Genomic DNA, 12,138 nt, shown 5'->3' with positions numbered 1-12,138 from the left:
TTACTTTTCCATCTTTACGCACCTTGGGTTGATTGATATTATGCTTCAATCGAGTAGCATACGGATGAGTAGCAGGTGTAGGATCCACAATTGAGGGGACAGCCGTACTAGCCGTTGCGAGGGGAGCAACTAGTGCTACAGTATCCAAAGAGTTAGTTCCAAAGGTGATGAAGACCTATGAAAAGAACTAATGTATGGTAACCAATGACTTTGTGCTAACTAACACGCATTACAAACTGGAAAAGGTGACTCACTATCACACAAAATATTATTGAGACGCAAAATTAACTTTACTACTTGAGATGAAGGATGTCGAAGACATGCATGACATTGAGCGTGAGTACTAGATCTGCTCACTAAGGGATGCTTGAGATCATCGACATCAGATGACTTAAAACTTTTCCTCGACCGTCGATCCTTAATAGAAAAATTTCAAGGATGGTATTCAAAGAATACGTCATTATCACAAGAAAGTTTATGATCAGAAAGAAGATGTTTGGAAATTTCAAGTACATGCAAAATATTACGCAATGCAAAAGGACGAGCAGCAATATTAATTGAAGAATGACCAGTATGCAAAATACGCAAACCTGCTGCATTGCCGACTTGAACTTGTTCACCTCCATGATAGCATTCACGCATAACGAGACCATCCAGGTCATTGGTGATATGATCAGTGGCGCATGTGTCGCTGTACCAATTTGTTTCAATCTTGTAAAAGAAAGTAGCCGCCAGTGCCGCAGAAGGAGGTTTTGAACGACAGTATGACCCACTTTGCCGCAGATCTGGCAAGAAAAACGAGCAGAAGGGTCACGACGATCACCAACAGGACGAGAGCGCGCGCCACCTTGGGCTGAAGATCCAGGATTTAACTACAATTCAATTTGGTATTGTAGTTGGCGAGTTTCAAACGCCATTAGATGTACAAACACATCATTAAGCATGAGGGCTTCACTCTTGGTAGTCATCAATGTGACAAAGGGATCATAGTTAGGGTCAAGACCAGCGAGGAGATACGCGATCATGCCATCATCCCGCAAGGCATAGCCTGTGGCGGACAGTGTCACAATCGCACTTTGATGACAGCGGACTTGCGATTGTGCGGCACTCCCTTCCTAGCAACAAGTGAGTTATGTAGATAAATCCCTAAGTTGAAAATTATTTAGTTTTTAGTTACTATTCTGTAGGTAACTATTTTTCGGTTAAACCCACACAATTAAAGTGAGTGGGAAGTACATGTCCAGTGGAAGCGCTTTAATTAAGTTGCCCATTTCTTTCTATTTTGAGGATGTAATTTGTTATTTAAGTATCCAACTTGAATGAGAAATAAAATCATCCCGCCTTCAACGCATACTGTCTCTCTCTTTTGTTTTTTTGGCTATTTTCTTCTCCCAACAATTTGTTCAGCTTTTTCCTCCATAAAGATTTACTCACATTCGCTCAGTCAAAGACAACAAGTAAAGCCTATTCGTTCTTGCGTCGCCTACGGCCAAGCGATGTATGCTCGAGCCTCTTGCCCCTGTTCAAGAAGAAAGTTTTAGAAAACGGGGGCAGAGAGATTTCGAAAGAGAGTTTTGAAAGCAAGATTGGAGAAATTGAGATGGGTGTTATATAGGATGTAAGCAAAAGGCAACAACTGTTAGATAAATCCCTGCCTTTCAGGGAGAGTGATCCTTAATTTTTAATTAACTATTTTTTAGGTAACTTTAAACGTAGACAATTAAAGTGAGTGGGAAGTACATGTAATTCGCCTGAATTAAGTTTCCCATATCTTTCCATTTTTAGATGTAATTTGTTATTTAAATATCAGAAATGAAATCCATCGATTATTGAGCGCATACTTTCTCTCTCTGTTAGTTCCGTATTAAGTTTCCCATATCTTTCCATTTTTAGATGTAATTTGTTATTTAAATATCAGAAATGAAATCCATCGAGTATTCAGCGCATACTTTCTCTCTCTGTTAGTTCCGTTATTTTCAGCGCATACTTTCTCTCTCTGTTAGTTCCGTTATTTTCTCTTCCAACAAATTTCATTCGACCGTTTTCATTCCATCGACGATTTCCTCGCGATTGTCAGAAGTCAACAACAACGGCTTACTACATATAACTATCGGGTAGGGAGAAGTTTACAACTAGTCATATTTTTCTCTTCCAACAAATTTCATTCGACCGTTTTCATTCCATCGACGATTTCCTCGCGATTGTCAGAAGTCAACAACAACGGCTTACTACATATAACTATCGGGTAGGGAGAAGTTTACAACTAGTCATATCCTTTAGAGTACATTTTGAGGCATTTCATGTCTGGTAGGCCTAGACATTATTTTTTTGAAACATCATACTTCCTAGAAAGACAAAAGTAAAACACTACAACATGGAAAGATATAGAGGGTTTGGTTTGTCATGGGCATGCGGTCATGGGCAACACGCCTTGGACGAGCATGTTAGGTAAATCCCTAGGTTGAAATTCATTTATAGTTTTTAGGTAACTATCTTTTCTGTTAAACCCACACAATTAGGGTGAGTGGGACTTAATTAAGTTGCCACTACTTTCCATTTTTAGAATTAAATTTGTTATTTAAATATTCAACTGAATGAGAAATAATAATCTGGTCTTCAGAGCAAATATTTCTCTCTCCCTTTGTTTTCCGTTATTTTCTTCAGCCGTTTTTTACAACATCGACGTTCTCCTCTAAATATTCAACTGAATGAGCAATAATAAAGGTACGTGAACAAGCTATGCGACGGGTGCCTCATCAGCAAATAAAGGCGTACCCCCTTTCCGTCTCAGGTATCTTACCGCGCCGGTGAGCCATTGGAGCTCGTGCATGGCAATATTTCCTGGCCCATCAAGTTGGAGACCACATGCGGCAAGACCCTCTTCCTCCTGCTACTCGATGACAAAAGTCACTTCATGTGGCTGATCCTGCTGCAAGCGAAAAGTGAGGCGGCAGAGGCGGTTAAGCGCATTCAAACACGAATAGAGGCCAAATGTGGGAAGAAGATGCGAGTGTTGTGCACGGACCGGGGCGAAGAATTTACCTAGGCAAGTTTCGGTAAGTACTGCGACGAGTTCGGCGTACAACAGCACTTAACGGCGCCTTACTTCTCCCAACAAAACAGAGTGGTGGAGAGTCAAAATCAGACCATCGTCAGGACAGCGAGGTCATTGCTGATGATGGTCGGGATGCCCGGGAGATTCTGGGGAGACGCGGTAATGACGGTCGTCTATCTCCTCAATCGATCGCCAACTGGTAGCCTCAACGGGGAGATGCCACATGAGGCCTGGTACAATAAGAAGCCAGTGGTACATCATCTCCGAGTGTTCGGCTGCATCGTATACATGAAGATAGCGCGTCCCAACCTCGCCAAGCTCAATCCTAGGGGGCTGAAGGTCGTCTTCATCGGGTACAAACTTGGGAGTAAGGCGTACAGGCTCTATGATCCTGCGAAGGGGCGAGCTCACGTGTCGCGCGACGTCATCTTTGACGAGAGCACCTTTTGGTAGTGGAACAACGTGACTGCGGCAGACCGAAACCCAAATCAATTCACGGTGGAGTATCTCATCACCGAGCTGAGAGAAGGAGGAGTGCAGCATCAGAAATCGTCACCGTCGCCAGCAGCTGCACCTAGCACGCCTACGCCAACCCCAACCACAACTCCGGCTACACCCCCTGAACCAGTGAAGTTTGCAACACCATGAATAGCGGATTCGACGCTGGATGCCGATCATGATGATGATCTTGTGGCCAGGTATCGGAGGATGGAAGACCTACTGGGAGGAGGTGAACCACCTGAACTGGCGGCGCGCGAGCTCGAACGTGGAGTCTGGAGGACATGCCGCCAGGACACTGAGCCATAGGACTCAAATCGGAGTTAAAACAATATGGTAGACATATACCATAGGGCTTTAGTAGAAGATTGTTAGGTAAATCGCTAGGTTGAAATTCGTTCCTAGTTTTTAGGTAACTATCTTTTATGTTAAATCCACACAATTAGAGTGAGTGGGAAGTTCACGTCAAGTGGAAGCCCTTTAATTAAGTTGCCCACTACTTTCCATTTTTTGAATTAAATTTTTTATTTAAATATCCAACTGAATTAGAAATAATAATCGGGTCTTCAGCGCAAATATTTCTCTCTCCCTTTATTTTTCGTTATTTTTTTCAGAAGTTTTCCTTTGTCGTTTTTTACTCCGTCGACGTTCTCCTCTTAATTGCCAAAAGTCAACAGAGCATGACCGTGACATCCTCCCCCACCTAATTGGTTGACGTCTCTGTCAACCAACTATTTTCAAACCTGGCGATGTGGGTAGCGGTGGAGTCCAGATCTTCAGCGCGTTCCCAACTGTGTCTTCCGTAGGGAGATTCTTCCATTTGACAAGGAATTCGCAAATCCTCCGTCTTCCTATCTTCCTAACCCTATCGGCTAGGATCTCCTCTATTTCTTTGGTGTCTCTTTGTTTAAGATCGATGCTCGATCTTGTGATTACATTTCATTGATCGTCATCTGGATCGGGGTGATAGGGATTCAAGTTGCTCACATGAATTTCTGGGTGGATTTTCATCCATGTGGGTAGTACAACTCTGTAAGAAGTATCCCCGATCTTTTTTAGGACTTCAACCAGGCCTTCATATTTTTGAACTAGTCTTTGGAACTTTCGACTGCGGAATCTGATCTGTTCTGGCCTCAACTTGATGAGGACTTGGTCTCTTGCTCGAAATTGGAGGGGGCGACGCTTCTTGTCCGCCCACTTCTTCATGTGCTGGGAAGCTTTCTCCAAATACGCCCGGGCTATATCTGTTGCCTGCTTCCATTCTCTGGTGAAGCTTTTGAGCTTGAGGGTTCTTTCCTACATAAGGATGATCAATAATATGGGGCAAGGCTGGTTGTCGTCCACTTACAATTCGAAGGGGCTCTTTCCTATAGACGAACTCGTTTGACAATTGAAACAGAATTGAGCGACATCTAGCAATTGTATCCAGTTCTTCTGACATGCGTCGACGAAGTGACGTAAGTATTCTTCGAGCAAGCAGTTGAACCGCTCTATCTATCCATCGGTTTGGGGATGATAGCATGAGGAGATGTTTAAAGTCATTCCCAAGAAGGCAAATAACTCAGTCCATAATGTGCCAATGAATCTACCATCCCTATCGCTGATGATGCTCGATGGAATGCCCTATAACTTCACAATGTGTTTGAAAAATAGTTGGGTTGTTAGTTCGACCGAGTATAATTTAGGGGTAGGAACGAACGTTGCGTACTTCGAGAATCGGTATATGATAACCAAGATGGCATCATACTTCCCGACTTTTGGGAGGTGTGTTATGAAGTCTAGAGACACTTTTTCGAAGGCCTTGTTGGCACGGGTAGAGGTTCCAAGAGTCTTGAGACTTTGGCTTTCTCGACTTTGTCCTGTTGGCAGATGAGGCACGTCTTGGTGTACTGCATTATGTCGTCCGCATATTTGGCTAGAAATACCCTTTTTGATTAAGGCATAAGTTCATTGCCACCCAGGGTGTCCGGCCCATAAAGTATCATGGCATTCCTGAATGAGTTTCTTCCTTAGTTCTCCTATTCTTCGGACGTATAATCTCTTTCCCTTTGTCATTAGAAGGTCTCCCTCGACCAAAAACTGTTGTGTCTTCCTAGCTTTGGCTAGTTCAACAACGGCTTTGGCTAACGGGTCTCTATGTAAATGTTCTTTGATGATGTCGTGCATCGATCCATCGATCTTACTTGAGTGAATATGGGCTAACATGCATAGGGCCACATGTTCTCCCTTCCGACCTAGCACGTTGGCTGCTTGGTTACTCTTCCTTGTCTTGTGTTCAAATTTGAAGTCGAATTCAGCCAACGACTCTTGCCGCCAAGCTTGTTTTGCCGTCAACTTCGGTTGATCGAAGAAGTCGCGAATGGCGCTATTATCCGTCTTCACCATGAATTGTGATCCCAAGAGGTACTGTCTCTAGACTTGTAGGCAATGGACTATAGCTAGCTTTTCTTTTTCAGAGACAGTTTACCTCATTTTTGCATCATTGAGCTTTCGATTTTCATGAGCGATAGGGTGACGTTCTTGGATAAGGACACCACCTAGGGCAAAGTCGGAAGCATCTGTCTCTATTTCAAATGATTTAGAAACATCCACCAATTCGAGGACAGGACCCTTCGTCATGGTTGCCTTTAGATCTTCGAAGGCCATTTGACATTCATTTCACCATGACCAAGGGTGGTCTTTCTTCAGAAGTTCTGTTAATGGGGCGGCTTGTTGTGAAAACCGTTCGACGAATCACCTATAATAGTTCGCCAATCCCAGGAAGGATCATAAAACGGATACGGAAGTAGAAATTTTCCACTCTTGGATAGCTTTTATCTTGTAGCTATCCATACCAATTTGTCCATAACTGATGACATGTCCAAGGAAGTTGATGCAAGGCCTCGGAGTTGACAACTTTCATTTTTTCGGGATCCTTTTCTATGGTGAGTCCCAATCTTTGGGCTTTTTGGTCGGCGATGAAGTTGTGGGTGGCACCTGAGTCTATCAAGGTGCTCTTTCTCGATCGTGAATTTATTGTTGCGTCTATGAACATAAGTCATTTCTCTATTATCTCCTTTGGGTCGACCTTCCGTTGGAGGGCTGACAAGAATTTAAGCGCATCCATTCGGGGGTTGTCTTGATCTTCCCTCTTGTCTTGCGTAGTCTCGACTCCTGTGTCGTTGCTATCTTGAATGGACACTTGGAGTGCACTAAGAGAGGCCTGGTGAGGACAGTAGGACAGTTTGTGGGGGCCTTTACACAACAAGCATTGTAAAGGTGTCGTCGTGTAGTTCTTTTGAGGGTAAGGTTCTCGAGATGTCCCCGCTTGGTTGTTCTGAGGAGGTCTATCTGCCCATCCATTTGGTCTGTCGTTACTTCCATTTGGCCTATTGAGGCCTACGTTTCGATGACCTGGCGGTTTATATGCTTTGCCCCCAGTGTTTGGGGTTTATGTTGTTTTTTTTTTAAACTCGCGTCGCTTCCAAAGTCTAGGAGTCTTTCGGCGCTGGCGATTGCGGTGGCTAGGTCTTGAACCTTTTTCTTGTATATTTTGTTTTGGCCCACGATTTCAACCCATTTATGAAGAGGAATACCTTGTCTTTCTTTGACGTGCCGCTGATATCTAGCATCAGGGTCGAGAACTGTCTCACATATTCCCTTATGCTTCCAGTTTGTTTTAATGCTATTAGTTTTTCCCTTGCTATGTATTCTACATTTTTTGAGAAGAATTGGTCCCTCAACTCTCTCTTGAGGTCTTCCCTCGAGTCGATGGTGCATAATCCATTTTCATCGTCTATGAGATGCATTGAGGCTACTCTAACTTTTATGTCGTTGGTACAGGCCGTTGTGGCTTTGAAGTACTGTTTGATATCAAAGATGAAGTTCTCCAACTCTTTGGCATCCCGGTTCCCTTTGAAGGGTATGCGGTCTGAAAACTTCAATTTGTTGGATCTTGTATGAGTTTGCCCTGCTGTGACGTTCTTCATGGCTTTCATGGTCACCCCAATTCGAATATTCATCTCGGCCATCTTTTCTTGGATGGCATCGATCGTCGTTCTGAATTCATCAGCTAATCCATTAAACAACTTCATCATGGTATTTTGTAGCTCATCGAACTCTTTGTCACATCCCTCCTTGTGCGCGACAGAGCTATCAGGGCTACCAGCAGGTCTTGAGCTGCTCGTAGGAGCAACTCATTCTTCGAGCAAGACCACTCGAAACATTAGTTCTTTGATAGGCTGCCCATCCAGGCAGTTGCCCATTGCATCAATTTCTTCGACTTTTCCATTCAATTTTGTCACTTGTGCTTCCAGGAAGCGGACGGTGTCAGGAACTTCTTTGAGGAACAACATTTCCTCCTCTATTAAAGTAAGTCGGTCCGCTTGTGATTTGGGTGTCGACATAATTTTGGTCTTTACTATGTCACGGAGCTAACAAAGCTCTAATACCACTTGTCACAATCGCACTTTGATGACAGCGGACTTGCGATTGTGTGGCACTCACTTTCCAGCAACAAGTGAGTTAAGCATATTCGTTCTTACATCGCCTACGGCCAAGCGACGTATGCTTGAGTCTTTGGCCCCGGTTCAAGAAGAAAGTTTTAGAAAACGGGGGCAGAGATTGGTGTTATATGGGAATGTAGCAAAAGGCAACAACAACGGCTTACTGCATATAACTATCGGGTAGGGAGAAGTTGATAACTAGTCATATCCCCCATAGTACATTTTGAGGCATTTCATGTCTGGCAGGCCTAGACATGATTTTTCCGAAACGTCATATTTCCTAGAAATACAAAAGTAAAACACTACAACATGGAAAGATATAAAGGGTTTGGCTTGTCATGGGCGTGACCATGGGCAACACGCCTTGGACGACCATGACTGTGACAGCCAGCTCGGTGTCCAGCCCTTTGATCTTGCAAAAATAATCTTCAGTAGACAGATCACGTTTCTTGGACGTGGCAAACTCAACACTGATCTGAATAGTGCGAGCACAAGTTGACGGCAAAAACATCCGCTGCAAGGTATCCCACGGCTCCTTGGACGTAGTAGCGACAACCACATCATGAAGAATCTCCTCAGACATGGAGGAGAGAAGGCCTTTAAGGACCTATTGATCCTGATCATACCACCGATCATAGGCCAGATTAGAGACTAGGCCAGCAGCAACAGCGGTTGAGGAAGGGACCAACTTGGCAGGTGTGGCAATGGTGCCATCGAGGTAGCCCAAGCTTCGTACTCCGTAGGTAGGGGAGGAGCTGGGTGTCACAATCGCACTTTCGAGCATGACCGTGACACTGGGCGCGCCATATGATGAAGTTGTTTTTGGTGAGACGGATTGTGACAACGTGGTCGAGAGGGATTGGGCCAAAAGTCGACGCCATGGTAGATGAGATCGTGTTGGAGGTGGTGGATGTGGAGGAAGAAGAAGATATGATAGACATTGTTAATGAATAAACCTTGGTTTTGATATTATGTTAGGTTGAATGATACTGTGACATATATGGGTCGGGTCCTCATGTATTTATAAATGTGTATAACGAGGATTACATGGTAGGCCTTGATCCATGGTAACAAACTAGTAAATCAGTAGATTCTCTTGATTCATGGTAAGAATTCAGTAAATCAGTAGATTCTCCTCCATCCATGTTAACAAACCAGAAAATCATTAGATTCTCTTCTTAGATAGATATGACCTTTTCTACATTTAAACGTTACAAATTTGCTATATATATATATGGAAAATACAAAAAAAAAATTAAAATTTATCTATTACTCTATTTTTTTTTCCATTTTTTATTTAGTATCTTCAAATTTCTTCTCTATAATCTCTAAGTAATTAAAAATTCCAAAAATTCTATAAAAAATCCATAAATTCTATAAAAATTGGAAAGACTATTTTCCCCCTTTATCATTAATATTTTGGCTTATATAGATCATTTTAACTACTTTATATAGATCTTATGTGATACCTTAAAATTATCGGGTATTATAACTCTTGTTGCCATTCATGCTTCGAGTATGCTCTCAATTTTCTCTCGATTGTTTTTGGGCTGAAAATTTTAGATCTTACGGGAATCCATAGTTTTTTCCCTTAATTTAACTAGCTTAAGAGTTTTTCTTGATGTTTGGGGTCAATTCAAGAACTATTGAAGTGTTTTTTTAGTACAAAAAAATGAATTTTAAGATCTATTCTCGTATTCTTAGAAGGTTGGTCGATCTATTCTCGTATTCTTGGAAGGAGCATAAAATTGTTGGATTAAGCTTCTTGAGGTAAGTGAACATAATGAAGCTTCTTAAGGTAACTGAACATACTCTTGGATACCTAAAGATTTTTTGGGATGAATTATTGATAATTAAAAATAAAATAGAGTATTTAATTGTGTTATTTAAAATTTCATAACAAAAAAACTAAGAGATAAAAAAGCAATTAAAAATGGTTTATAATTTGGGCAATTCTAAACTTAAATATTTATTTGTACAAATGGGCTTTAAATTAATTATTTGTACAAATTTGATCCTAAATCTTTACTCAGCAGCCTCCAATGTATTATTTTTATATTTTTATTTTTTATTTTATTATAAATATTTGAAAAGGGGTTGTTTTCGTATTTATTTAAATATGTGGGGCCAAATTGTAAATAGCCATCCAACTTGGGTAACTTCTCCATCACCCAATAAGTTTCCAACTTGAATTATATTAAAGTATATTCAAAATTTGATGCTTATAAATACAAACCATGCCCATCCCATTTCTCTCCACACCCATTTCCTTATATTTTTCAACTAGACGAACCAATCCAAATGGGTCTCGTAAAGATTTCCTTGTCTCTCTTTTGTGTCTTCTGTATCACTATCCTTCCTTCATCTCTCGCTCAAAACTCCCCTCAAGACTATGTTGATGCTCACAATATTGCTCGTTCTCAAGTGATTGCTGTCCAAGTTGGTATCAAACCCATCCAATGGGATGAAGAACTTGCAAACTACGCTACACAATATGCCAATGAACGTAGCAACGACTGTCAATTGTTGCACTCTAATGGGCCTTATGGCGAGAATCTTGCAATGCATTCTAGTGAAATGACAGGCATTGAAGCAGTTCAAATGTGGGTGGATGAGCAACAATTCTACGATTATGCCTCCAACACCTGCACCGAAGGAAAAATGTGCGGTCACTACACTCAAGTGGTGTGGCAAAACACGACAAAAGTTGGATGTGCAAAAGTGAGGTGCAACAATGGCGGTACATTCATTACCTGCAACTATGACCCACCTGGCAATGTCATTGGGGAGTGGCCATATTAAACAACCCTTCAATTTAAAGAATAAACTATAAAGCGTGCAAGTTTTATATTATGTTTATGACATCATGTTCACGTATTCATAAATAAAAATAATGCAGGATTGTTCGATCGATCTTGCTTTATCAAAGTTTATTATGTAACCTATTATTCTTAATAAAATATTAAATATATCGTGTTTGTCACTTTTTAATTTTAATCATTCCATTTCAAATTTTAAATTTTAATAGTTTTATTTAAAGAAATTATTTTTTTATAATTCTATACTATTAACTTTTAATATGTGCAATACCCAAAAAGTGTATAACGGTAAAGTTATTTATAATAGTTGCTATAGGAAGCGAGAGAGTCTTAGATTTAGAAGACAAACCAGGATTACTCGTATTTTTTTAAATAACACTAGAAATTTTAGATTATTTATAGATGAAGCTTGCACGCCATTGATTGTTTCATAATGGTACTGAATTTTCTCTCTTTATTTTAAAATTTTCTAGAATACTCATCGGAAATATCTACTTCGATGAGGGTGCTGTCGACATTGATTTTGCATTTCAACCGTTGGATCTAAAGATCATTAAGTCTTCTTGGACATATAAAAATTTAAGCTCAATCCAACGGATTCAATAGTTGGATGTGAAGATATAGATGATTTTATGCTACTTAACGGTTCTGGAAAGATTCTAAGGTCGTCTTAAATAAGAGTCCAACCATGCTCGAAACTGGAAAGAGGCTAAGGTCATGTTATGGTTTTAAAGGATAGGTCCCAATCATGTTATGTGTGTGATTTCATTAATAACCCCAACAGTGGGGTGACTTACCTTATTTCTTAAAATACTCAAGTCACGTGTTACCGTTATATTTTTAAGGTAAAGGTGAAGCACTCCTACACAGATGACAGCGAATGTTAGGATGACCATGGAAATCAAGATAGGGAGTAGTATGCAATAAATTTCATTTAGTAGTTGGTAGGATGTTTATTTCATTTTTCACGTTAAAAGACTGTATTATTTCTAATTTCTTGTTTTGAACTAAATATGTTAAGTCAATTGTTTCATTTTAAAGTGTTTATTATGAATTTTTGCATATTTATTTAAGGCATGCATGTCGTGACCTGTCTAAATTAAGTAAGAAAACTAGAAGCGTTATAAGGCAAGAAAGTTAGTAGCGTGACAAAAGTTCGGTTAGAAAGGAGTATTAATTCTATCCACTAAAATTATTAGATTATGGGAAGGAACTGAGAGAGTAAATTAAAATAATATAAAGAAATATATATGGAAAAGTAAAACCAAAATAAAAAATAGAA

At 40.6% G+C, this 12,138-nt stretch overlaps 1 protein-coding gene and 1 non-coding gene across 2 annotated transcripts; one reads left to right on the top strand and one right to left on the bottom strand.

Moving 5' to 3' along the window:
* Window positions 1-903: 903 nt before the first annotated feature.
* On the bottom strand, window positions 904-1,043 carry LOC111776534 (small nucleolar RNA Z247). Its single transcript, XR_002812268.2, has one exon. It is a non-coding gene; the product is annotated as a small nucleolar RNA Z247 (small nucleolar RNA).
* A 9,295-nt stretch (window positions 1,044-10,338) lies between these two features.
* On the top strand, window positions 10,339-10,940 carry LOC111776284 (pathogenesis-related protein 1B-like). Its single transcript, XM_023655698.2, has one exon. The coding sequence runs from the start codon at window positions 10,339-10,341 to the stop codon at window positions 10,837-10,839; it is 501 nt and encodes a 166-aa protein (XP_023511466.2). The 3' UTR covers window positions 10,840-10,940.
* The last annotated feature ends 1,198 nt before the right edge of the window (window positions 10,941-12,138 follow it).

This window comes from Cucurbita pepo, chromosome 15, assembly GCF_057944985.1.
Source record: "Cucurbita pepo subsp. pepo isolate OVF chromosome 15, ASM5794498v1, whole genome shotgun sequence".
Taxonomy (NCBI): Eukaryota; Viridiplantae; Streptophyta; class Magnoliopsida; order Cucurbitales; family Cucurbitaceae; genus Cucurbita; species Cucurbita pepo.
The sequence above is the reverse complement of the archived record's forward strand: the minus strand, read 5'-3'. Positions and strand labels throughout refer to the sequence as shown.

Coding starts and splice junctions, on each gene's coding strand:
- LOC111776284 (XM_023655698.2), top strand. CDS start 10,339: ATGGGTCTCGTAAAGATTTCCTTGTCTCTCTTTTGTGTCTTCTGTATC.